The following is a 25520-nucleotide window of genomic DNA, read 5'->3' on the forward strand; positions in this document are numbered from 1 at the left end:
GAGAAGAAAATGAGCAAGTGGAATGTAAGTTACATGACCAAGGTCACATAACTGGGAGAGAAAGAGCTGGGTCCAAATGTAAATTGAGCTAAATCCCATGCTCTCTCCTCTAAATCATGCCATTTCTCAAGAAGTCAAGCAAGTCTTTATTATTTTAGATTTACTCTATGTTTCAGAATGAATAGGGTTCCCAAGTTAAGTTATTCTACAATTAACACTCAACTTCAAATGACCTAGGTTAACTGTTGTTGATGAGGTTTAACATAGAATGTTCCATTAACTCTAAAATAGTTATGAATGAGGTAGATTTGCTCATTGGAACTGGAATTTTAATAGGTTATGGTGTTCAAGAAGACTTTGAGTTTGAGGAGCTATGTAAGGTATTGTACATTTGTCTTTCTGTAGCAAGTCATACCTCATATTAAAAAGAAGATAGAAGGAACACTTAAGTCTGAGGTAGGAGAAACAGATACATAAGGCTGGATGCCAGGTTACTGGTCATAATCTGAGAATAGTAGCAAAAACATCCCATGGCCTAAACAGTATTTTTGTACTATTTTTGAGTATGGAGTAGGTGGTTTGATTTCTAAAAGTGCTGGGTTTTATAGTGATTCTTTTGTGGACAGTGGAACTGAGTATTTAAAATTGTCTTTTTGTTTTTAAGTCAACTTTAATAATCATAGCTATCAGTTAAAAATATAGTTTTTCCATCAAATATACTTTGCCTGCTTGTCTTTAATGTTTATACCAGAAAGAAGTATATAGCCACAGTTTCATAGCCTTGTCTCCTTCTCAATGGCCCTTCTGACCAGGAAGTGTTATTAGCTAAGGAATCTGAGACTCCCAGCTCAGTTAGTATAGGCGATAATCATGCATATTCCACCTAGTCATTTCCCTAAGCCGAATCAGGTCTTAGCCATTTCATTGGTCCAGGATACTTCTAGGTCTCAGAGACAGCAGGTAGAGGGTGTAATCTAATTTAATTAGATGGGGTCTGGGGGTGGAGACTGGGCAAGATGATCAAATGTCTTGGTTTGGGTGGAAAAGTTAAGGAGTCCAGCCCAGATGCAAAAAGGCAGGGTGTTACCCACCCATGTCCCTCCTCTGCCTGAAGAGGGAAGATTGGGTAGATTTTCAGAAGTGTGTGTTTGTGGAGTACCACTGACTTTTACCCTCCATCCACAGCAGGTATTATTCCTGCATGAATTTTGCATGAATAATAATGTTTTTACTTAATAGCCTTGTAAACCCCAGCCTCATGTTTACCCTAGAGAGCCACTTTGCCACAACCTTCTTCTTGGCACTGGTGAGCAGCCAAGAACAAATCCTCCCTGAGGATTAAGCTTGTTGGAGAACAGTATGTAATTAGAAAAGGTCACATAAAGGGCCGGCTGTGAAGTTGTATCAGGGCTCCTAGGAGTGAGTTGCCCTCTGAGAGGCCCAGGTACTCTTGCTTGGTGAGAAACCAGCTTGGACCAGAAGTTCCACCTAGAAGGTCCTTTTTCTTAGTCACTCAACCAACCATTTAAGCAGCAATAACTCTTGCTGAGCACCTACTATGTGCCAGGTTCTTTAGGTGGATTATGTTAATCTTCTCAACCAAGTGCTAGAACAAGAACCTGTGATTATGGACATTTTATAGATGAAGAAATGTGGACACAGGAGGTGAAGTAAAGCACTGAAATTAATAACGTTATGATTCCAGAGTCCTAAGTCTTACTATGCCTTAGTGTCTGCCACAGTTAGCAGGTTGCAGATCCACAGAGCTAGTTTACCAAGTGCTAATACAGAACATAGAGCAGAAGAGATTTGGGGTACCACAGCATATAAATTCAGACATCTGAAATCCATCAACCTTTCATATTCTGCATACAGAACACAACCAGGCATTTTTTTCTATAGTTTAGGTATATGGAAAAGTCAAAGATGTGTAAACCAGAGTTATTGAACTCAAAAAAGCATAAAAGCAAATGCACTTAGAGTGCACTTAGATGCTGAATTTCATGACCCAGGTATGTGTTATTCAGTAGAGTAGCCACTAGTAACATGTGGCTATTTGCATTAAAATTAAATCAGATTAAACATTCAGTTCTTCACTTGCACTAGCCATATTTCAAGTGTTCTATTGTAACATGAAGCCAGTGGCTACCATATTGCATAGCATAGATATAAAGCATTTCCGTTATCACAGAAAGTTCCATGGGACATTACTGATCCTACCTGTAAGTGCTAGAAAAGGTCAGAGCAAAGGGATCACCGAAGACTGGAATAATGATGAAAGGCTTCCTGCAGGAGGTAGTGATGGAGCTGTGTGAGCTTCTTGCTCTGAGTAAGTACAAGGAAAATGGGCATCACTTCAGGGAAAGCAGATGTATGAGGATGTTCTTGAAGACTAGAGGAATAAGGGCAGATGAGTAGCATGGGGTTGGAGTAAGAGAAATATTGAGGCACAATTGTTGTTTTTTTCAGACAGTTTCTGAAATGATTTGGATGTAGTTATCTTTATGGCTGTGTTTAGGCTTATGCCTTAGCTAAGTGATGATTCCATTGTTTTTGTTGTGGTTGCCTCTGTTTATTGACTGTACATTCTGAGCCTCCTCAAAAAGCCTCTCCCTGTTTGATTCCAAACGCAGCATGCTATGCTGTCTCCTAAAATGGGAGAGAAGCACCTGTGGAACACTAATCTTGGAATCCAAACTGCCAAATGGGAGAATGGAGAACGTGGGGGTTGGCGAGGCTGTGATGGGGCTTGGCAGGTTCTGAGAAGAGCAGAGGCCTTGCAGCTGGGCCAGCAGACGAACTCTTGGCTGGCTCCAAGGGCCTCAGAGTGTCATTCCTGGGAATGAAATTGGTGCCCCTTGGGATCCTTCAAGTGCTGAACCAGGCGTCAAGAATTTTGATGGTCACCTCCGTCTGCCATTATCAGTTATGTACAGTCTCAACAAGTCATTTCTTCTATTTTTGCTTCTCCTTTCTAATTTACCAACTGAGGGGATAGAACCCAAAGCATACAAATGTCCCTTCCTATTCTAACAGGAGCAGCTAGAGACCCAAAGGTCTCTACCTTTGGGTTTCGGAAGGTGTCATTTCTTCTTTAGGTTGTCTAAGTCTTCTCCCTGAATCTCTGGATGGGATTTGGGCGTACAGGTTCCCAGAAATGGACAAGTTTCTCCCTAAACTTTTAGAAGCGCTGAACTCTCTAATGAAACACAGAGAGGTGGCATTTCTCGAAGGAAACTGCCTGTGTGTTTGCAGAACCTGGTGGCAGCATACTTCCCTGAGGCAAATCAAACTTTCTGCTACATTTGCTCCAAAATTCACAATTCAACAGAAGAACACCTTTCCCCGGGAAGCTGGAGCAGCCGCTGAAACTGCTTGTTTGTGTAAATCAGGCGAACTCCAGAGCTGGGAGGAAGGTTGGACAGTATGAGAGATTTTAATATACATTTAGCAGAAGTTAATGAAGAAATCCACAGCTTGGAGGCAGCAAGTGATGTTTCCATTAATGTTATTAAATATTAATGGGGTGCTTTTTCTCTTTGGGGCAAAGCAGCATGCCTGATGCCCCCTTTTTAATTAGTATGTGACTAACAGGTAGCAGAGCTGAACGGAACTGCTAAAAATGGTCACATTCATCAAAGAACATTAAGGCATTTCTCTCCTTCCCAGAGCTGCTTAGGAGACCCCACCCTTCCTTCAAACATTACTGAATTTCTTAAGGTTAGCAAGACATTCAGAAGATTTACCTTGTGAAAACCATTTGGGCAATTTTCTAGAAGTAACATAGACACACCACAATCTAGATGTTTCTACAGGTAAACAATGCTTAGAAATCAGATATTCAGTGGTGTGCTGGTAAATATTTAACTACCAGCTTTCTGGGAACAAACAAATAAATAAGCCCTGATTAGTAGCATTTGCTGATTGTTATAAATATTCCTGCCGTGGTCCATTTCAAGCCACCAGCATGGCATCAGTGAATGCAGAATTGGGAAGAGATGTGTAGTAGTACAGCATCATACAGTATTATTTCCTGTATGCAGGTACTTAGATGTAAATAACCTCAAGAGCATAAATAATAGAAAGATATATAATAACATTTACATACTATATGTTATATAATAATAACATGCAGTGACATAATGAAGTTCTGTGTTTTGAATATTTATTACCTTTCAAATATAATTTATTTAATTGAAATTTTATGTGAGTTAAGTTTTAATAATGACTTTGTTTACTAGCCGTTGAATAGCTTGCAAAATCCCTGAAATTTTAAGCTGGCTCTCATGGGTTGTTACAAGCCAGTACAACACAGAGTCGCTATTGACTCTCGCTCGGGCTGGAAGTTCTCCAGTCCCGGATTAGGAGTCATGACAAAGGACTTGCTTGACAGACAGGTCCCTTTCTCCTTTTCTTTCAGTTGCTTTTAAACATGGTCATATCAAAGCTGGTCCTGAATTCCATCTTTCCACATAGCACTTTGAAACGACTGGTGCACTCCACAGGCATCTGTTGAGCACTTGGTGTGCTCTCTGTGGCCCACACTGGAAGGTCAACTGTGGGCCCAGTCTCCATGCAGATCAAGTGCAGTGGGATCATAATGTAGTGCAATCATGTTGAGATGTCATTGGAGTGTCCATTCACCCAGTAAATGTTTATTCGGTGTCCTAGGGCCCGTTCCAGACTCACATTGACAAACAAAACCAACAGAGGTCTCTGGTCCCTTGTAGCCTCAATGTTTCTAACATACTACAGCCATGAAAATTTTGTCTGGGAATCATGGATGGTCTCCTCTGACCTAGACGTAGAAGAAGGCTATGTAGGAAACTGCCAAACACAGAAAAGAGGAGAGTGCTTCAGGCCCAGGGGGTAATATGTAGCAAAGACAGAGGGGGGTGAAAGGTTGGCCTGAGTGTTTGGACGGAGTTTGGTGTGGGGGAAGGTGGTAAGAAGGAAGGATGGGGTCAAACTGGGAGGCGATTTATATAATCTCCTTAACTGGTTGGTACTTCTTAACTATACCGCTTCATACTGTATTATACTGTGTTCAGCTTCCTACTATATTATTCTGTTCTTTTGTTGGACTGGAGGCATGTCGTATGCCTCTCTTCAAAAGACTAAAAACCACTTAAGGATAGGGATTATCCTACTTCTTCCACAGGATAGGTCACATATTGAGTGATAGAGAAATGTGGCGTTAAACTTCTATTCCTATCTCCCTTTCAACCCTATCCTAGTTGCACACATAGACACTTGGCCTCTAATTTCATTGGATTTTAATTAAATCTTGGCTCAAAGAATATGGGAGCAGAAAAAGAAAAGAGGAGTGGGTCCAGAGAGAGTGATTTCCCTTGCTGTTTATGTTTTACTAATGCTCAGTGGATCAAATGTCCAGATCGTTCTGACCAGTCCGTGGGTTTCAGGAAGCCCTTGGATGCTCAGCTGAGAAGCATGCGTTTTCCTGCCAAACGAAGCCACCCTCAATGACCTCTAATTGGTAACAAGAGCAATCATAATCCATTGCTCTTTTTATATCCTGACAAATACTTAACTGGGAGCCTATGAAACTCTAAGAAGTAAGGAAATATTAAGATTTCACATGGGGTCCTACTTTCCCGTACTGTTTGTTATTTTCTCATTCTGGAATGGGGCAGAAATGAGAAGGGAGTCATACCTGACTTTATTTCTTAGTTTTGTTATGGCTAGTGTTTTATGAAATCATGGGATTTCATAAAGAACTACACTTTAGGGGTGCTTTTTGTTTTCTGGCTTTGTTTTGTTTTGTTTTTATTGTTGTCCAGGATAAGAGGGAACCTATGTCATATGTAGTTGGGAAAAAAATTGAATGACTATATGTGAATGCAGATGGCTATATGTAAAATGCTTGAGAAATAAGTGGCAGGGAAACCAAAATAAAATCTATGAAGTCAATTTTGGAAGAACATATGTGGAATCTTAACATGGAAATAAATCTTGACCTTTAAAGTCATCTTCTTGGTTGTTACTTCCAATCGTTTCAGCAATTCCGTTGTGGTCCGAAATATACTTTTAATCTTACAGCACCCTTCACACCTACCCAAGCCAATGTCCTCACCACATTATGTATAAAATATATGCATACTTTTCAAAAGTAGAATCTCCATTTGATAATCCACTGGGTTTTTTTTTTCTCTATACACTGGAATCCATAGAACTTAGGATTGTTTCTAAATCTAAAAATCTGTTCTCCAAGTCTGAATATTTGCCCTGACTGAGAATATAGGGATGTGTTTCTGTTTGTGTGTGTACCTGGGTGTTCTAACATCTATGCCGCTATGCAATATTCATTTTCCCAACAGTGACTATGGCTATGAGAGACATGGAGAGAGCCAGTGTGTCCCAGCTTTCTGGTACAATCCAGCATCCCCATCAAAGGACTGCAGCCTTGGTCAAAGCTACCTTAACAGCACAGGGTAAGTAACACAACTGTAGGAACTCCACTCGCTGTTTCTGTGTTCCTCTAAGCTGTGATTGAAGGGAGCAACACTACTGAAGCAGGATGGAATGTAGATAGAGTTGGTTTATGTGGTTTCTGAGGAAGGTTGAGGAGCTCTTTCGCTGACAGTAGCTTTTTGGGAATGCTAGAAGAGAGTTCTGATTAGCAAATTTCTATGCCTTTTGCCATTTGACAGACTGTAGCTATTGCTTTGATCAGGACTTCTCTCCTGGAAAGAGACATCCCACCTTATTTCTGGGGCCTGAGGGAAATAAAGTAACATAAGGGGTGCGCAGATACTGTGATGCTCTCTAATGATGGTTGAGCTGAAGCTCTCACAGTCCAATGCTGAAACTCAAAATGAAAATGTAAAAGCCCTATCCTAGGAAGTCCTAGAAGAAGAAAGTCAAGGCATACTTTCTGTAATTGTCAAATTATGTGTGTGATTCTCTCATTGTTCCCTTATTAGTTACTCACTCAGATGCTTGGAAAGAAATTTCCTTGGGGATTTGTTGTTGTCCCCTTTCCTTGGCCAACTCCATGGCTTAGAAGAGGTTTAGAAAGGGACTGGCTGGTCTAAGGCTGTACTTTTCAAGTGCTAATGGCATTTGAATTACCTGGGGATCTTGTTAAAATGCACCTTCTAACTGGGGAGGTCTAAGTGGGATTGAGGTTCTTTGTTTCTAAGAAATGTTCACGTGAGTTCCTGGATACCCTTTGGGTAGCCAGGGACAAAGGTGCTGGGGACTCCAGTCTCACCCCTTTCAATAGACCTGCTGCCATCTCACACGAGTTACTCCCCGCCATAATTGTGCCTTACCTGGTTGTAAAGTGGCGGTAGGTACTGTCTGTCATCCAACTGATGTCTGGAGAGGAAGAATCTGAAAAACATGGTAGAAGAGATGTGTTGAGTAGACTGAGACACTCTGAAAAACAAAGTTTTTATCCAAATGTTTAGTTCTTAGGGGACTACTCCTGAGGTCTGAGCTGGGAATTAAGCACTTTCAATGTTATTTTATTGTAGGTATCTGGTTTAGGGAGTTAAGCCATCCAGCATACAGACCCAGAAGCATGAACTTGAAGAGATGTGGCGTCAGAAACCGAAGTGCTGTGAGGTTTGAGGAAGAGGGATACAATGGGCACAAGTGCTCAGCTAGGTCCCCAGGTTCTAACCAGAGCACACCTGGGGCGTCATTAGAAGATAATTACATGAAGACATATGATATGATCATGTAATATGTGTAGTTGGACCCAATTTTAAGTAATTTAAATCTAATAAAACCCCAAATAGCCAACCACATAAATCAAGGACATGAACTATTCACTTTATTCACAGCATTAACCTCAAACTGCCAGCTGGGCAGTTGAGGCTGAAAGAGGAGAGTGGATGATATCCAGTTTGCATTAGGATATGTTACCCACAAAAATTTCTATCACAAGTAAAAGCTAAATATGTTATGAATGACTAAAGGTTAATGATAAAGTATAAATTTATTATAAAAAGTTGATTATGTGGGCTAAAACTGGTCAGAAGAATTATAATATAAGCCATAGGAGTAATTTAATTTTTTCAGTAGCCACATTAAAAAAATGTGAAATTAATTTTAATAATGTACTTTATTTAACCCAATATACCATTGCATGCCATTTTAACATGTAACACTAATCACAGTGTAAGTGCTCAATAGCCATAGGTAGAAAGTGGCTAGTTGTATTCAACAGCACATAGTCGGCAATTTAAAATAATGTACATTTGCAAGAGGATACATTGTAATTCCATCTGAGCCAATAACTACATACAGCGTTAGCCTAACATCTTCATGAGATTTCAGGAGAAGTATCCTGTATAGAGGAGGGTCAATATCACCCATAAGGAAGTTGGTTTTCTCTGCTTTCAAGACCACCAGGGGAAGGCAACATGGATAGACTGGTTAATTACTCCTGATACACAGAAGGGAAGAAAAAATATGACAATAATGATGATAGTGGTGGTGCATTTATTTATTGTATGTGATTTTACCAGAATATTGATTTCATGCAACCTTACAGATGGCAATATCCCTGGAAAGAGGTCTGTAATACAGATCAGGGTTATGGCCAAGCTCTTGTCTTGACATCACATGCTGGGGTCAGTGTCAAGTGCATTGACATGGCATCACTGTGCAAAAACACGTCCTTGCCCTAGAAGGTTTTCTCATGCTCACTTCTTACCTGAGATAATTTTACCTCAGCTGGATTGAATATGAGTTTCAAACTTATGCTTCTAATCTGTGGTTGTGGTAAGAAATGAAATATTAATAAAGGGAGAAAATATTCTGTAAAATAGCCCAGTGGTCCAGAGTAAGGACTGTTAGTTATTAAGGTGTAGAATGATGTATTGGGGGAGGAGGAAAGACAGGAAGAGGCCTCCTGATTCATCAGAGTTAGAAGTCTCATCTCTGAGCCTAGCTGCTCTCTGGTACAGAAAAAGCTGGGTTTGGCCTCGGGGAACTGGAAACAAATCTCTCCCTCACAGAGAAAAGCACCTGCTCTTCTTGCTTGCATAGTCCGGTGGGTCTGCCTCCTCCTGTCTTACGTGTGAGTCAGACATTGATTTTTCTTGGCTGGTTTAGACACTGATCTGATCTGCGGCTCACCAGGTAGGATCAATAATGATGTTTAAAGAGCTACTCTTCCTGAGATGGAGGGATAGCGCTTCCTCAGCATTTGTTTAGCTTCCTAAGTGGCTGTCTTCTCTGAGACTCCGTTTTTTAGAAGCACTGTGCAAAATGTCTGCCTTGCTCTCCTGCACTCTTTCTAACAGACACACACAATACAAACCAGACCAGTCGCACCGCTGACAATTGTCAATACTCCTTAGGTACCGGCGGATTGTGTCCAACAACTGCACAGACGGGCTGAGAGAGAAGTACACCGCCAAGGCCCAGCTGTGCCCTGGAAAAGCCCCTCGGGGCCTCCACGTAGTGACAACTGATGGACGCCTGGTGGCAGAGCAGGGGCACAATGCAACCTTCATCATCCTCATGGAGGAGGTAGGGGGAGCCTGGGATTTGGGGGTCAGAACTCACAAGCAGACCATTCTCTATTCTCTAAGAGGGAAGGAGAAAAAAATTCCTGTATTCAGTCAGGTGTCTGCGCGAGAGTCAATGTTGAAAGCTGAGCCTTCTGGGAGAAGACAGAAGGAATGAGGAGGGCTTGGGCTGTTCAGAGACCTCCTTCCACTCATCCAGCAAAGCGGACTCAGGCTGCAGCCGGGCCAGCTGTCTCTGGGCAGAGCCGAACTGGATGCATTCTTTGAGGCTCCCCCTTAGGCTCTACTCTGCTGAAAGAATGTTTATCACCATAAGACCATTTACTGTAAACTTTGCCAGAAGAAGGAAATTCAAATTTTATCTGTTGCCTTGCAGAAATTTTTTTTGCTTTATTCTAACATTTACCACCCTGTAATTAAAAGCCCACAAGGCAAGGGGTCTTCAGAGTATGTGTGTGAGGGTAGGGGCGGATTATTGAAATCCTTTCAACTGATATTTATGAAGAATATCTTATTAGTTGATTTTCTATCAGCTAGTTGCTCCATTAGTTCATTTTTTAGTGTCATCTGCAATCTGGGCAGTAAAGCAGACTGCATTCATTCATTCCAAGGTAGAAATAGCTCTGCTGGTTGCTTCTGGCTCCCTAAATGAGCTGTTTCCTCTCTTCCCAAACCAGGTCGGTTTTTAGGCACGCCTTGCTGAGACTGTGGGGCAAGAAGGCTTGCCTGATTTACAAAACCCTCTAAATTTATATGCAAATTGCTCTGTGCTCTTGAGATCTTGGAAAGGGACCAAAACAGGTCAAGAGGTTTTTTTCCCCTTTTTCTTTTGTTCCTAAGTGTAAATACTTCAGAAACCTTTAAAGGCAGGCTCACACTGGAGAGGATGGTGAAGGTTCCTTATCCTGAACTGACAGAGTCTTCAGCCTTCACCCACACTAAGCACTTGAATTAAAAGACAAACAAACAAAACTTTAAGGTTCGGAGGAGGGCATTATCTCATTTTCACTAGGGAGTTTCCCAAACCAGAGCTATAAAAACCTTCTCTTGAATGGATATGAAGCGTCACAATCTTATCCATTTGAATTGCCTCCAGTTCATTTCCACTTTAATTTATATTCATAAACTCAAAGGTAGTTGACATTGCATGTGGGGCAGGGGAGTACCTATCAATATTTTACTCACATCTAGGTTGCTATAGGGGAAGAGACAGAGAGCAAAACTCTGATGGATGCACATTCACTGGGCACAAGGATTGGCTCATAATTCCAAAATGATGCATTTCTCTTTCATTGTGTTTAAACAGAGATATGATTCTTCTTTTTCATCTGGTATCTTTGCTTCATGGTCAGGTTCAGTTGCATTTATGCTGGGTGTTGGTCCAGTATGCGTGGAGGGGGCAGCAAGGAAGGATGAGGTTTAACATTGGCTCTTACGAAGCTGAACCTCAGCTTGGGTTGGGTGGTAAGATGCACTCATCTGAACAATGGGTATCACACTACCAGACAGCACCCAGGATTCTCTTGGCCTTTTAAGAGGCAGAGGTATCTGTGTGCTGGGAGGGTCAGAAAATCTTTCAGGGAAGAGTGGGCTTAGGTAGGTTTAGGGAAGCCCAATGGCGGCAGAGCACAGAGGTAACCTTAGCTGGTCTGCAGTGTGTATTTGCAGAATGGGAGTAACCATTTTACCCTTCTAGAGTTATTTTGAAGGTGGTATTATTAGCATAATACTTAGAACATAATAGTCAACAATAAAAAATAAGAACAATTGTAATTATAGTATTGTAGTTAAGGACATTAACATTGAAATCAGACTGCCAGAGTTCAAAACTTGGCTCTCCAACTATTAGCTGCAAGACTTTGGTCTAATTACTTCATTTTTGTCCCTATTTGCAAAATGATGACAATAATACTTTCTACATTATGGAGTTGTGGGAAAATTAAATGCTTGGAACTGAAAAGAAACTGTGTTTGCTGCTAGTATTATTACTGTTGTTTTCATTATGTCACAGCAGAGGAATAATTAAACCACATGTGAGGGCACCAGGGAAGCCCTTGGCTCCCCATCTTCAGAGTCTCATAGAGTCTCTAGCTTATCCATTATTGCCTGTGTCACACTGACCCAGCATGCCTACAAAGACAATAGTCCAGAGTGCCCAGTGGGTGTCCTCTGGGAGTCTATTGATTGTGTTGAGGGTGTTTCAGCCCCCCTGAGAGTGACTTTAGGTTTTCAGTGGGTGGTGGTGAAGGCCCAGGTTGAAGTGTTAGATGGGGTCAGGCTGGACCACATGACTGGACCCAGGCCAACTGCCTTTTCCTCCTCAGGGAGATCTCCAAAGGACAAACATCCAGCTTGACTTTGGGGATGGGATTGCAGTGTCCTATGCGAACTTCAGCCCCATTGAGGATGGCATCAAGCACGTGTACAAGAGTGCGGGCATCTTCCAGGTGACCGCCTATGCTGAGAACAACTTGGGCTCGGACTCAGCCGTCCTCTTCCTGCACGTGGTTTGTAAGTAGCATGAGCCTTCCCCTTTCTTACTTTCCTCCCAGTGGACAGCTCCCTCTGGGATTCAGAGCTGGGATGGGGTTTGGTGTGACTACTATGCTAAAGGATGGCCCAAGTCAAAAGATCAAGACGTGTGCTCATCGATGTTTCCATTTCCTAACACTGAAGTAGACTATCTCACAAGTGTGGGTAACATAGTACCATCCGCCCCTCCTTTTCCACCCCACTGTGTTCTGATGGAAGTATGCACAGGCAGACCCACACTGAGGGGATTGTCCCTTCCCTTCATTATCTGTGTTGGAAGAGCCAAAGAAAGATGAAAGAAACAGATGTTTAAATTTTATTAAATGTAGAACTGAACACACAAAAGACCTTAATTCTTACATCTAAGGGTTCTGCAATTTCATTTCTGTTGCAAACAGTTTTAAGAGCTCTCCAAAATGTTTTTCTGTCCTAGAATGTGATTCTGCTGCTGTTGGCTCTTGCTTGGCACAAACCAACACAACAGCTGAAGTTCTGAATATTTTGTTTGTACTGGATGCATTTCGTGTATTTGCTATGCTGGGACTTGGCTCATATAAACTGAAACTTAAATATTATGATTTTAGAATGTTGGATCAAGGAAATATTATGAGAGCTGGTCTTGGTTTCCTAAATCTCTAGCAGTGACATCCATGAGTCGAAGGACTTCTATGGTTCGTATGTGTATACCCCATGGCGTTCTTGGAGGAATGTGCTACATGTGTTGAAAATGCCACATTTTAAAAGAGTCTAAATGAATACAAGGAACACATTTCCTATTAACAACTCAGTGACGATGTAAACTGCAATATATAAATAACCCATACTTAAGAGGTTCCTGGCACACGGTAAGCTAGCTAGTGTCTAAGCATTCTAATCACATTCATAGAAAAGGGACAACAGTAATAGGGAAAGTGCACGGGAACAGACCTAGATTATATCCCAGTTATACTCCTAAAGAGGTCAGGCTCTGTGGACATGAGATAAAGTGTTTCATCTTGTAGTCTTCTGACCTTTAATTTTAGAATGGCTTAATTCTAACTGGTACCTGCTTCACAATGTTCTTATAACACTAAAGAAGAAACACAAATGAAACATTCACTAATTCATTTAACAAATATTTATTGATTTCTTAATGTGTAAAAGGCACTCTGCTGGGACCTGGGGAGGCACCAATACAGATGTGGCCCTGCCCTTGCAGAGGTTATATTCCAGGGGGACACAGGGGGGTTCTGCTAGAAATGGGCTATCAGCGGCCCAAGTGGTGATAATGACACCACACCAGCTATAATCATTCTATGTCAGAAACACCGAGTTAGAAAACCCGATGGGTGGTGTGCAGGGTATTCATGAGCCCAGGGTTCAAAACAAGAGAGATCTACATTTGAATTCTTACCACATCCCGTTGTTAAATGTCTGGTATTGGTCAACTTCCTCAGTCTTTACAAATCTCTGATTCCTCATCTTTAACATTTAGATTATAGGGAGGCTTTAAGAACCAGTTGGATTGTGCATGTCTGTCAGGGGTCCCCAAAATCACCCCCAGGTTTGCCCGTTTCCTAGAAGGACTCACAGAACGCAGCCTGTAGTTGTACTCATGACTGTGATGTATTACAGTGAAAGGAAACAAACCAAGATCATCTCAGGGAGAAGGCTCACAGGACAAAGTCAGGAGGAAGCCAGGTGCAAGCTTCCAAGAGTCCTCTCCCCATGGGGCCATGCAGGACATGCTTAATTCCTCGAGCGATGAGTTGCAGTGACATGTGTAAAGGGCTGTCTACCAGAGAATCTCTCTGGAGACTTAGTGTCCATGATTTCTATTGGGTTCTGATCAAGCAGGCATCCTTTGCCTAGCATATCCCAAAAGTCCAGACTCCCTGAGGAAAGCAGGTGTTCAGAATAAACCGTACTGTTGGTGAAAGAGTTCAGTCAGAGTGAACTGCTCTTATTAGTTAACCGTTCACTGGAAATACTCTCAGGGCCACGTTCCCAGATGCTAGTTCAGGGCCAGTGGTACACACAGATCTTTTGACGAGCGGCAATTTCAGATTTTTTTAACATTTTTCTGAAGTGTGCAAAATACAACCTAGCGCCCAGCTTGGCACATGGTGAGTGTTACCTGTGATAGTAATTAGAGTTGACTCTTGAACAACACAGATGTTAGGGGTGCTGCCCCACTATGTGGTCAAAAATCCATGTGTAAGTTTTGACTCCCCCAAATCTCAATCACTAATAGTTAATCAACTATTAATGTTGATCAACTACTTATTGCTGACCAGATGCCTTACTGATAATATGAACAGTTGATTAACACATATTTTGTATATTACAGGTATTATATATTATATTTTTACTTTAAAAAGTAATAGAAATGACAATATTATTAAAATCATAAGGGAGAGAAATATATTTTCAGTATGTATATGTTTATTAAAAATATCTATGTATGAATGGACCTGCACATTTAAGTCTTTAATACATTTTGAATTTATTTTTGTGTGAGCTGTAAGAAGGTAGTCTAGTTTCATTTTTTTGGTACATGTTCAATTTCCCTACACCATTTATTGAATAGACTATCTTTATCCCACTGTATGTACTTGCCTCCTTTGTCGAGTATTAATTGACCATAAAGGCATGTGTCTATTTCTTTACTCTCTATATTGTTCTGTTGTTCTCTATGCCTGTTTTTATGTCAGTACCATGCTGTTTGATTACTATGGCCTTGTAAAGGGGGGACCAAACAAAACAAAACAAAACAGAATTATCTTCTGGAAGGCAGGCCCCTAAATACAGGCTTCCCCCGCCAGGTGAGTGTTCTAGGAACCCATCTGTATCAGTGCACCAGTTGACATTGTTGTGAGAGGCTGTGTTCAGCTTCAGTAAATTTTTCTGAAGACTCAACGCATTTGTCCATTTCATGATGGTGATTTACAAATGTGCCTGCCCACACCACACTGAGTGTTCAGCAGTTTTTGACCAAAACCAGCATGACCTCCATGCCCCACCCTCCCTATTCACCCAGTCTCACCCTGAGCAACATTTTTCTTTGTTTCCCTGGATGAGAAACTTCCTAAAAGGGAAACATTTTGCCAATATGGAAGTCGTGAAACCAAAAAATGGCAGAAACACTAAAAGGCATCAAAATCAAGGAGTTCAAAAACTGTTTTGAGCAGTGGAAAAAAACATCTCTATAAGTGTATTGTATCCAGTGGAGAGTATGTTGAAGGTGACTGAAGATTACATAAGTAAGAATAAATACACATTTTTAATAAATAAATTATAGGGTTTTTGGGGGTCCGCCCTCATAGTTTACTATCAGGTAGTGTGATTCCTCCAACTTTGTTCTTTCTCAAGGTTGCTGTGGAAGTTCAGTGTCTTTTGTTGTTCCAAATAAATTTTCAAAATATTTGCTTTAGTTCTGTGAAGTACACCATTGGTATATTGACAGGAATTACATCAAATCTATAGATTGCCTTCAGTAGTATGGGCATTTTAAAGATGTTAAATCTTCAAGTCCATGAACATGGTATTTGCCTTCAGTTATTTGTATCCTCTTCAATTTCTTTTTTCCAGACTCATAGATACAGAAAACAGACGGATAGCTGTCAGAGGGGAGGGGTTTGGGGAGACTGGGTGAAAAAGGTAAAGGAAGTAAGCAAAGGAAAAAACCTCATAGAGGACAGTATGGTGATTACCAGAGGGAAAGGGAGGCAGGGGGAGTAGAGAAGGGGAAAGGGGGGCATCATATATGGTGATAAAAGGAGACTTGACTTGGGGTGGTGAACACACAATACCATATACAGATAATGTATTATAAAATTGTACACTGTGCCCTGGCTGGTGTGACTCAGTAGATTGAGTGCTGGCCTGCAAACCAGAGCATCACAGGTGCAATTCCCAGTCAGGGCACATGCCTGGGTTGCTGTCTAGGTCCCCAGCAGGGGGCATGCGAGAGGCAACCACACATTGATGTTTCTCTTCCTCTCTTTCTCCCTCCCTTCCCCTCTCTCTAAAATTAAATCTTTAAAAAAGAATTGTGTCCATGAAACCTTTATAATTTTATTAACCAACGTCACCCCGATCGATTCAATAATTTTTTTAAATGGACCCGCACAGTTCAAACCCATGTTGTTCAAGGGTCAGCTGAACTAAGTACTTCCTATTAGCTTTCTTCCTGACACTTCTGTGGCATTTAAACATGAAGACAAAGAAAAAAATGTTATTTTTCTCTATTCCAAGGATCTGCCCCTGTTCCTAATTGTGGTAAGAATGGTCCTTGTCTGCAAGGCGCAAAGACTCATGTGTCTTAGTGGCAAAAAACGCAATATCAAGGAACAGGTTTAAACTGTGGGTTTTGTGCATGGAGAAGGAAATGTTCCTTGAAACCTTCACCATGCTCACAGTTCCCTCTAAATCAATCAGGACCGCATTTACCAGACAGTTATTAGAGCACAAACTGCTCTTGGCCTCACCTTGGGCCATTAGCTAACAAAAGTAGTTGTTAGCTGCCCATAATAACCGTTCTCACACAGATTATTAGATTTTTATCAAAAAGAGCACTATGTGACAGTGAAGGTGTTAGGTGTTTGCCATGCACACCCCTGAATCCCTTCAGCTCTCTTCTGGCTGATCCATGGTCTGTCTCTATCTGGGTGGAAGCTTGAAGTTTCTGTCTCAGGCTCTTTGTGCTAAACAGCTACTACCTGTTGTTACTTGAGATTATATTTACCCAAACCTGCTTGTCCTGATACTGGAATAAATGTGGTCAAATGTGATGTGTCCCAATTCATAGAAGCCCCATCCCTTTTGTGTTTCTATGAGTTTAGGGAGAAAGAGATCTCCTTTTATCTTCATGGGCATCAAAATACCTGCCAATGTAAGCCCTGGCCCTTGAGTGACAGCAGGCTGACAAGAATTTATAAGGCCACAAGCCACAGTGGCCTCGTTCCTTAACTGTGGAAGAGTCCGGGATTCCCATGAGCCGGCCTGGGGAATGGGCTCCAGGCCATTTTCCCTTGACAGCAGGAGCATTGACTTTGAGGGCAGAAGAGGAAGAATGAGGGACTCGAGTCTGGGCATGGAGAAAGACTGAGGTGATGATGTAACATGCAGCTCGCTCCTCTCCCTCCTTGGACATAGGTTGGCCAGAGACTCCTTCCCACTCCCTCATTCTCTTCCCCACTGACCAGTAAAGCACAAAACAACAGAGAGAGAGAGAGAGAGAGAGAGAGAGAGAGAGAGAGAGAGAGAGAGAGAGAGAGAGAGAGAGAGACATTAGGCAAACTCTTAGAAATGAGTCAATAAAGCAGTGAAAGTAGCCAATATTTTCTTACACCTTGTGCTTTTTATTCTCACCAATGATGAAACCACACAGAATTAATTGAAGACTTCCTTATTAATAATGATGAAGTCTCTGATGTGACAAGTTTCAAGTTCTTTGCTGCAGGAAATCTTGATGTGCTGTACATCTGGAGTCAGGTCAGAGAGCTGTAGGCAGAGAGTATTTTCGGGGTATAGACACACAGATTCTTGAAGACCTGTTGACTGTTTAGAAGAGTACAGTCTGGACAGTGGCAAGCAGAGGTGGCTGGTCTTGTCCCCCAATATCAGTCCATGTCCAAACATCTTCTCCCTGATGTAAGTTTATCCACACACAGAATAGGTCCAGTGGGACCCAGAATACTGCCCACTGTCCTTAGAGGGAATCCTACCCAAAGATACACAAAAGCAGTGGTGCTCTGGTGGTCATGATGGTGGGTGTAGGAATAGTACTGACCCAAAATTAACTCTGCTGTGCTCTTAACAGCCACACATTACTTTCATATGTTCTTATTGCCTCAGGAAGGCGGAGCAAGTTTGCCCCTTATTTTTAGGACAAGGTAACAGTCTATATAGGGTCAAGGCCTTGTAAGATAGAAGAAATGATCAATAGCTAATTTGAACCAGAGCAGAAATGAGAAGTACCATCTGTTTTCATGTCATTTCTTCAATTTAAACTGGGCTGTCTCCAAAATGATCAAAGATGCAAATAGCAAAGGCTGGGTGGCCTTAAAACTGTCCCACCTATGGGAAATACTGAAGATCCCCAAGCGAAAGAGATGTCCTTCCTGCAGTTGTGACTTTTAGTCACTTTCACTAATCAGACTGTAGCAATGGAAACCAGGGAAATGTGCAGTTATTGTGAACAGGTAATTAGAACATTTTGGTTGGATTTGATTAAGTAGGAAAAACAGGAAGGGAAAGGAGGGAGGAGGAAGAAAGTATAGAGAAAAAATTAAGGAAGGAAGGACGGAAGGAAAGAAGGAAGGAAAGAAGAAAGGAAAGAAGGAAGGAAGGAAGGAAAAGGAAAGAGGAAGGGACAGAGGTAGAGGAGAAAAATCCCAGACACTTAAATAATAACATATCTACCCCACAAGTACAACACTGAGATATTAACATTTCCCATGAGCATTTTCCTCTCTCATTTTATTTTGGAAATAAATTTAGTTAAAGTCCTCATTTATTATGCACAGAATGTATTCCGGTATGTTCTCTTAGCTTAGAACTTGATTCTGCTTATCTCAGTTTTTTTTTGTTTCATAAATTACTTTACTATTGTTCAATTATAGTTGTCTGTATTTTCTCCCTACCACTCCCCACACCCCATCCGAACCCACCTCCCCACCTTGCTTCCACCCTCCCCCTTGGTTTTGTCCATGTGTCCTTTATAGCAGTTCCTGAAAACCCTTCTCCCCACTGTCCCCTCCCCACTTCCCTCTGGCTATTGTTAGATTATTCTTAATTTCAGTGACTCTGGTTATATTTTGTTTGTTTTTTTCTTTTGTTGATTATGTTCCAGTTAAAGGTGAGATCATATGGTATTTGTCCCTTAGCAACTAGCTTATTTCACTTAGCATAATGCTCTCCAGTTCCATCCATGCAAAAGGTATAAGCTCCTTCTTTCTCTCTACTGCGTAAAATTCTATTGTGTAAATGTACCATAGTTTTTTGATCCACTCATTTGCTGATGGGTACTTAGGTTGCTTCCAGCACTTGGCTAATGTAACTGAAAAAAAAGAAGGAAACATTTGGTCAACTGTTTGCCACAGCTTTTTTATTATTTGGGAACCTGGCGTTTGTATCTCCTTCAGTTTTTGTGAAACAGCTTGCCTGATTCTGAATGACACCCACTGAGTGCTGCCAACCACAGGCACAGTGGCCAATGGTTGGAGAGGATGGGACTCATTCCCAGTTGAGGATAATGGGAGAACCCCCATGCAGTGTATTGACCCTGAACCACTAAACAGGCTAATGCTCAGAAATGAAAGTGACTGCTGTTTTTCTCCCTGTTTATTGGCTCAGTGTCTAGTAAACTATCCATGTCCTTGAACTGGAGTTTCATAAGCATTTGTGGTTTGATTTATCAGATGTATTTTATTTGTTTGTTTGTTTGTTTGTTGTTCAATTACAGTTGTCCCCATTCTCTCCCCTGCTCTACACACACCCATCCTCCCACATTCAATAATCACCCCCCGCCCCATCGTCTCTGTCCATGGGTCCTTTATACATGTTCCTTGATCTGACCCTTCCCCTTCTTTCCCCTGTTATCCCTCTCCCTCCTCCCTTCTGGTTACTGTCAGTTTGTTCAGATGTATTGATAAATTAAGTTCAAATGTCACTCAGAAAAAAACCTGAAGCCTGATTTGATTTCCCTAATATAAGTGGTGTTTCATTTCAAGAACACACACACACATATTGGCACACATACCTCTCTGGTTTCTTATAGATGACGGTAATAATGGTTAAGATTAAGAACCTGGGAGTGTGATAGTTTATTCCAGGAATTGAAACACTGACATTGTTTTCCTTGCTCCTTCAGGTCCCGTGGAACATGTTCATCTCCGAGTTCCATTTGTCGCCATAAGAAATAAGGAGGTCAACATCAGTGCAGTCGTGTGGCCCAGTCAACTGGGGACTCTTACCTACTTCTGGTGGTTTGGCAATAGCACAAAGGTTTGGCCCTTTCTGCCTCATGTCTAATTAGATCTATACTGAATGCTCCTGGGCTCCAGCTTCTGTGTTAACGTTGGGATGCTGGGGGTGTAGGCAAGAGGATGTACTTAATGAAGCTATAAATCCACATAACTGAATACAACATAACTCCCTAGTTCATTATTATTATAGGGAAAGTTCAAATAACCCTAAGGAAGTAAGAGTTCTTTGAGAAACTGTACTAATCTGATTGTTCTTGCTCCTGTGATCAATATTTCTAAAACTTCCTTTGCTCCATCTGTTTTAATCCTGGACTTTCCACTAGCTATATAGTATCAAGGAAGTCACTTAGCTGTTCTGAGATTAAGTAACCCCATTTACAAAATATGAATTAGTTACTTAAATGTAAGACCGTGAGGAGCAAGTGGGATAGTGCATGTAAAGAATCTTTATCAAGACCTACTGGTGTTCTCTGAAGGCCAGGGTTCTTAGACACGGTACTGATGTTGCCAAGTCACACAGAAGGGTGCTATAGGGGCCAGACTCTGGACTTTGCAGATGCTCTCTGCTCCCAGCCACTCATGGGGAGGACACTTGTGTCAAAAATAACCACACTTGTATAACAGAATCTGGGGGCAGTTGGACTGAGGGTCCCTCAATTTAGTGGCTAATGTTCTTCTCTGTTCACATTACAGTCTTTGCATTTTCCTTGGCCATTTTTGATGTGGTGGCTATTGCTCACCTTCAGCCTCTAACTTTATTTTTTTAGATAATTTAAGAATGCTATCATATGAGACTTGGAAATACTGAATATCTGAAAAGGGTAACATATTTAATTGCCGGTGTAGTAATTCTTTCAAGACATGAATGGAGCAATGGTTTTGTTTGCTTATTTCAAGATGACAAGAGAACTTCGGGCCCTGCACAAAAGGAGTCAGAGAGACACATGTCAGGGTCAAGCACTGCCACATGCTGGCCACGTGAGCTTGGTCAAGATATTTGACTTCAAAATTAACTCACTCAACTGCACACTGGAAAGAATAATATCTATGTCATCTTGATGGTCATGCAAACTAAGGAAGGGAATGTGTATCTCCCTGCCACACACTAGCTACTCACTAAATGGATGCTTCTCATTTTATCCTAAAAACTGGAAGTTAAAATGGATTGACAAAAAAATAGAACTAGATTCATGGACCAAGAGCCCTTCTTCTCTTTGCATTATCCATGCTATATACTCTCAGATCTATTTTGTAGCAGAGGCTACTGATCTGTATTTCTGGGACTATTATGCACCGGGCAATGGATATGGAGGTTAATTAATAAGATCCCCATTTAGTACATTAAAGAAGTAGAACTCTCCATTTGAAATGAGCACCCAAGGGTGAAACAGCTGGTTAATTGTAGAGTCGGACCTAAAATCCTGGTCTCCAAGCTCCCTCCTACAATGTACTGCCCTCTCCTTTAGCCCCAGGATGCGTTAGCTGTATTGCTGTGTCTCATGGGTGTTACAGACCCTCAAATCCTCCTTCAAAATTCAATAGACATACATGGTGAAGGAAAAAAAATCATCTGGGGAGAGAAAGTGAGGAGAAGAAATTTGAGTTCATTTCTCCTCTGATGATGTGAGACTTTGGCTGCTAGCCAGGGAATTCCTTTCTGTCACTGTTCATTCAGTGGTGATTTTTACTGAGACACTACTGTGTGTGAGGGGGGCACTTCTTGGTCATCAACACAAGGGTTTACTCAGCAGCCTGCAAGGAACCTACCACACGGTGTTTCTCCACAGCACCATGTTTTTTCTTCAAGTGCTGCTTCTGAGAACTGAAAAATGAGACAGTGTCTAATAAGTATTTGATAAATAACCAGAAAAGTGGATAAAGGGATTGGAGAGTCTAAATTCAATTTCTCTAACGATTATCTGTGTTAGCATGAACAAATCACCTGATGTGAGGCTCAGTGCTCATTTCTCTAAAGTCAGAATACTAATATGCGATCCATGAACATCGAACTATAAAGTGTTTATCTATCTATCTAATCTATATCATGCCATGTTATGAGAGGGCCATTTTTAAATAACAGAAGGGCATTAAAGTTTTCACAATTGATGATGACATGAGGTCTTCCTTTGGTTAGTAATTATCCATCTATAAACATGAGCATGGTGTGCTGCCCAAATACCAAGATTTGCAAGATCTCACTGGTTGGTTTTTGTTCCCAAAGAAGCAAGAGAATGATAATACATGAGAGGTATTAGAAAAGAGCGGTTTTGAAATAGGACAAAAGTGGATTGGAATCCAGACTCAGATTCTTCTTGGCTGTATGTCTTCAGTTAAATCTTATCATTTGTCTGTGCCCCGGTTTTGTTCACTACAGTGTCAGAAGTATTGTAGTAGTAATTATACTCTAATATTGCTTTGAGGATTAAGTAAAGAAAGGTATATAAAGTGTTTAGAATACATCTAAGCATGTGAAAATATCAGTTGTTATTGTGCATGCTCATCATCTGCATCAATAGCATCTACATGTCAGTGACAAATCTAACTTGGTCCCATGCATTTCCCTCTCACCCCGAAGAATGATTATTCAGTCCATTTGAAACAGATATGTTTTCAGTGCTTTATTGCAGCACCATATCATGGACACGTCAATGCGGCCACTGTATCCAGTAATTAATCCCATGAGCTTTGGCTCACAAATGAATGAGTGTTTTTGGTGTCATGGTGAGCACTCTGATTTTAGAGCTATTTGGTTCCCTTTGACTAGCAAACTGACCTGTAAAAGGAGCTAATACTAATTTTAAGTATTTATTCCTAGTACTGCTTTGTATGAGTATCTTAATATGTGTTATTTATTCAATCACTAGAACACCACTGAAATAGAAGAAATTATCCCATTGTACAGAGAAAACAGGCTAATTAGCTTGGAAGGTAGTGTTTTGTGGGTGTATGTGTGTTTGTGTGTTGTGACTAGGTGGATTGGACAGGTTCACTCCGGGGGTTGAACTAAATTATCTCTCAATAATAATCAATTAATACCCCACTCTTTATGTCTAGCCCTCTGCTTGGTGCACTTGGGAATCATAGAACATACACAGCATCGCCTCTACCTTCAAGGAAATTACAGTGCACACAGAAGGCAGGATAAATACACATGCAATGATTGTTATTGGTGAGCAAGTGTGGTATAGAAGTAAAAAGAAAAAAGCAAGCATTCCTGAAATCTACATTTCAGCTCATATGCCTATAGACTTAACAGCGAGAGATGTGAAACCGAGTCAATAGCTCTATGGATCTTCTTCAGGAGCCTGTTTTTTACGTTACATATTATGAGGAATACAAAGCAGAGTAGATTCCAACTGTTGCCTTCAAGAAATATAATCTATTTGAGAATATGAGGTTCACATCTAAGAAGATACTATAAGATAACAGATATTATAGATACAGTAAGGTAACAATACTATAAGGTTCTATACTTTAGTACTATTCCTTACTATACTCTAGTAAGGAATGTATTCTTACTAGCCCAGTCCAGCAGCCTAGAGCAGGGGTGTCAAACTCATTTTCACTGGAAGCCACATCAGTCTTGTGGTTGCCTTCAAAGGGCCAAAAGTAATTTTAAGACTGTATAAATGTAAGTACTCCTTAACTGTTAAGTGAGAGTTTGGTGCTGCTGCTGGGTAGAAACAAGGTGCTGGGCCGGATGAAACAAGGTGGAGGGCTGGATTTGGCCCACAGGCCTTGTGTTTGTCACCTGTGGCCTACAGGGTGATGGACATAGCGTTTGTTGGTTGTGGAATGGGTTATATGTGAGGTTTGTCCTAAGCTGGCTTCAAAGGAGCAGTAGAATTGAGGCAGAGAGGAAGGAAAGGAATTCACATATAAAGTTAAAGCTTTGGGCATGATTGTGTTCCATGTAGATGGTGTAGACTGATTCAGACAACACAGAGGATTCAGAAACATAAGCAGAAACTGGAAAATATAATGAAAGGTGGGAGGATAGATAGTGGGTGGCTTTGAATGATGTAAATGGATGCTTTTTATTTTGTTGTAGCAATTCGGATTTTGGAATGAATGATGGAAGATAGAACCAGATTCATGGACAGTGATACTTAGACACGGAGATACCTTCGAAGGGTTTTTGGATGTGTGTGTGTGTGTTTGTGTGTGTGCATTTGAGGAATTTTTTTTCCAAACTGAATTTTCTTCACATTAACTCTGTATTCCCAGGTAATATTCTATACATACTATTTTGCTTTATTTGTTTCTGCTTTTGTATATATTATAAAGATTTCACCTAGTTCTAGTCATAGCATATTCACATTACATATTCTGCCTTTTCCACTTTATATCATAAGCACCTTTCACACATTACTATATAATCTGCTGTAGGTTTTAAGTAAAGCAAGAATATTGATCGCACAGCCTGCCCAATTCAGGAATGGCAGTTTTCATCAAGGCATACATTGAAATTGTACTGATTGCATGATATTCAGTATTAACTTGACTTACTGTGTCTGGCAAACTGGTGCAGGCTGCATCTAAAGATTTCCCAGAAGTTCCGTATTTCATTTATTGGTCAAGTGGAAATCTTGGAACCAAATAGTCACTCAGAGCTTTGTTGGTCTCTTGCTGGGCTCAGTGGATAACAAGTGACCTGTCACGCATGAGGGATTCTCTGTGGGAAGGGATGTAGTGCCGAGCCTGGGCAGGACATGAAGTGTTAATCCAAGCAGCCTCACCGTGGGCTGGGCCTGCACCTTGGCCACAGACAGAGAAGGCAGTCGGCTGGCCACCTGTTGGATTTGTGGGGCTCTGAAGGGCCAGTTTGCTGGGATTAACAGAGGTCTGGCTTTAACCAATGTGTCTGCTTGCCTAATGGATCATACAAATGAACCTTAAACACTTGATTTAATTTAGCGTTATGCTCTAAATATCGGTGGCCAAGAAAGAACTCAAGGATCCTGTTGAGTGTTCCAGCTTTGCAAGGAAGGTGATATGAGCTGTGATGCCCTAAGAGCTGATGAAAAACAAGAACAATTTGGAAAACAAAATTAGCTCCTGCCATTTCCCCAGCAGTGAAGCCTGGGGCCTGCCACTGGGGGACCAAGTGTTACCTTTCAGCACAGTTTGTCTCTGTGGCTCAGAGCCCTGTCTGCCTGGTGCGATGGCATTGTCCTTCCCACCTCCGTTGGCATTCCCTCATCTCGCTGCTCTGCATCCTTGCTTGGCCCCTGGATCTCCTAGGGAAGCAGCTAGATGAGGGGAATATCAAATCTGCTGGGATAAGAGGCATTCCCATTCCCTCAGAAAGGAATGCCATTGGCCGGCACAGTTCCAACCACCTGAATCTAAAACAAGAAGAGAGTGCAGAGTGAGGAGAGGGGGCCCTGCAGACCACTGAAAGCTGAAGATGACAGGGGAGTAGTGATGGTTCACCAAAGAACCAATTCAAAGGAGGGAAGATATCCTGGTGGTGAGAGGTGGGAAAGAGAAGAGAAATAGCTGAGGGCAG

The 25520-nt window shown here is 41.4% G+C and overlaps 1 protein-coding gene across 1 annotated transcript in view; it reads left to right on the forward strand.

Moving 5' to 3' along the window:
* SORCS3 (sortilin related VPS10 domain containing receptor 3) overlaps window positions 1-25520 on the forward strand; it is a 558638-nt gene that overhangs the window by 513872 nt on the left and 19246 nt on the right. Inside the window, exons 17-20 of the mRNA XM_045854121.1 lie at window positions 6339-6452; window positions 9336-9507; window positions 11831-12017; window positions 19894-20027. Of these exons, the coding sequence (XP_045710077.1) occupies window positions 6339-6452; window positions 9336-9507; window positions 11831-12017; window positions 19894-20027 (607 nt within the window). The remainder of the gene's footprint in view (window positions 1-6338; window positions 6453-9335; window positions 9508-11830; window positions 12018-19893; window positions 20028-25520) is intronic.

The sequence above is a fragment of the Phyllostomus hastatus genome, unplaced genomic scaffold (assembly GCF_019186645.2).
Source record: "Phyllostomus hastatus isolate PE091 unplaced genomic scaffold, TTU_PhHast_1.1 phas_scaffold_1066, whole genome shotgun sequence".
In the NCBI taxonomy this organism is placed as follows: domain Eukaryota; kingdom Metazoa; phylum Chordata; class Mammalia; order Chiroptera; family Phyllostomidae; genus Phyllostomus; species Phyllostomus hastatus.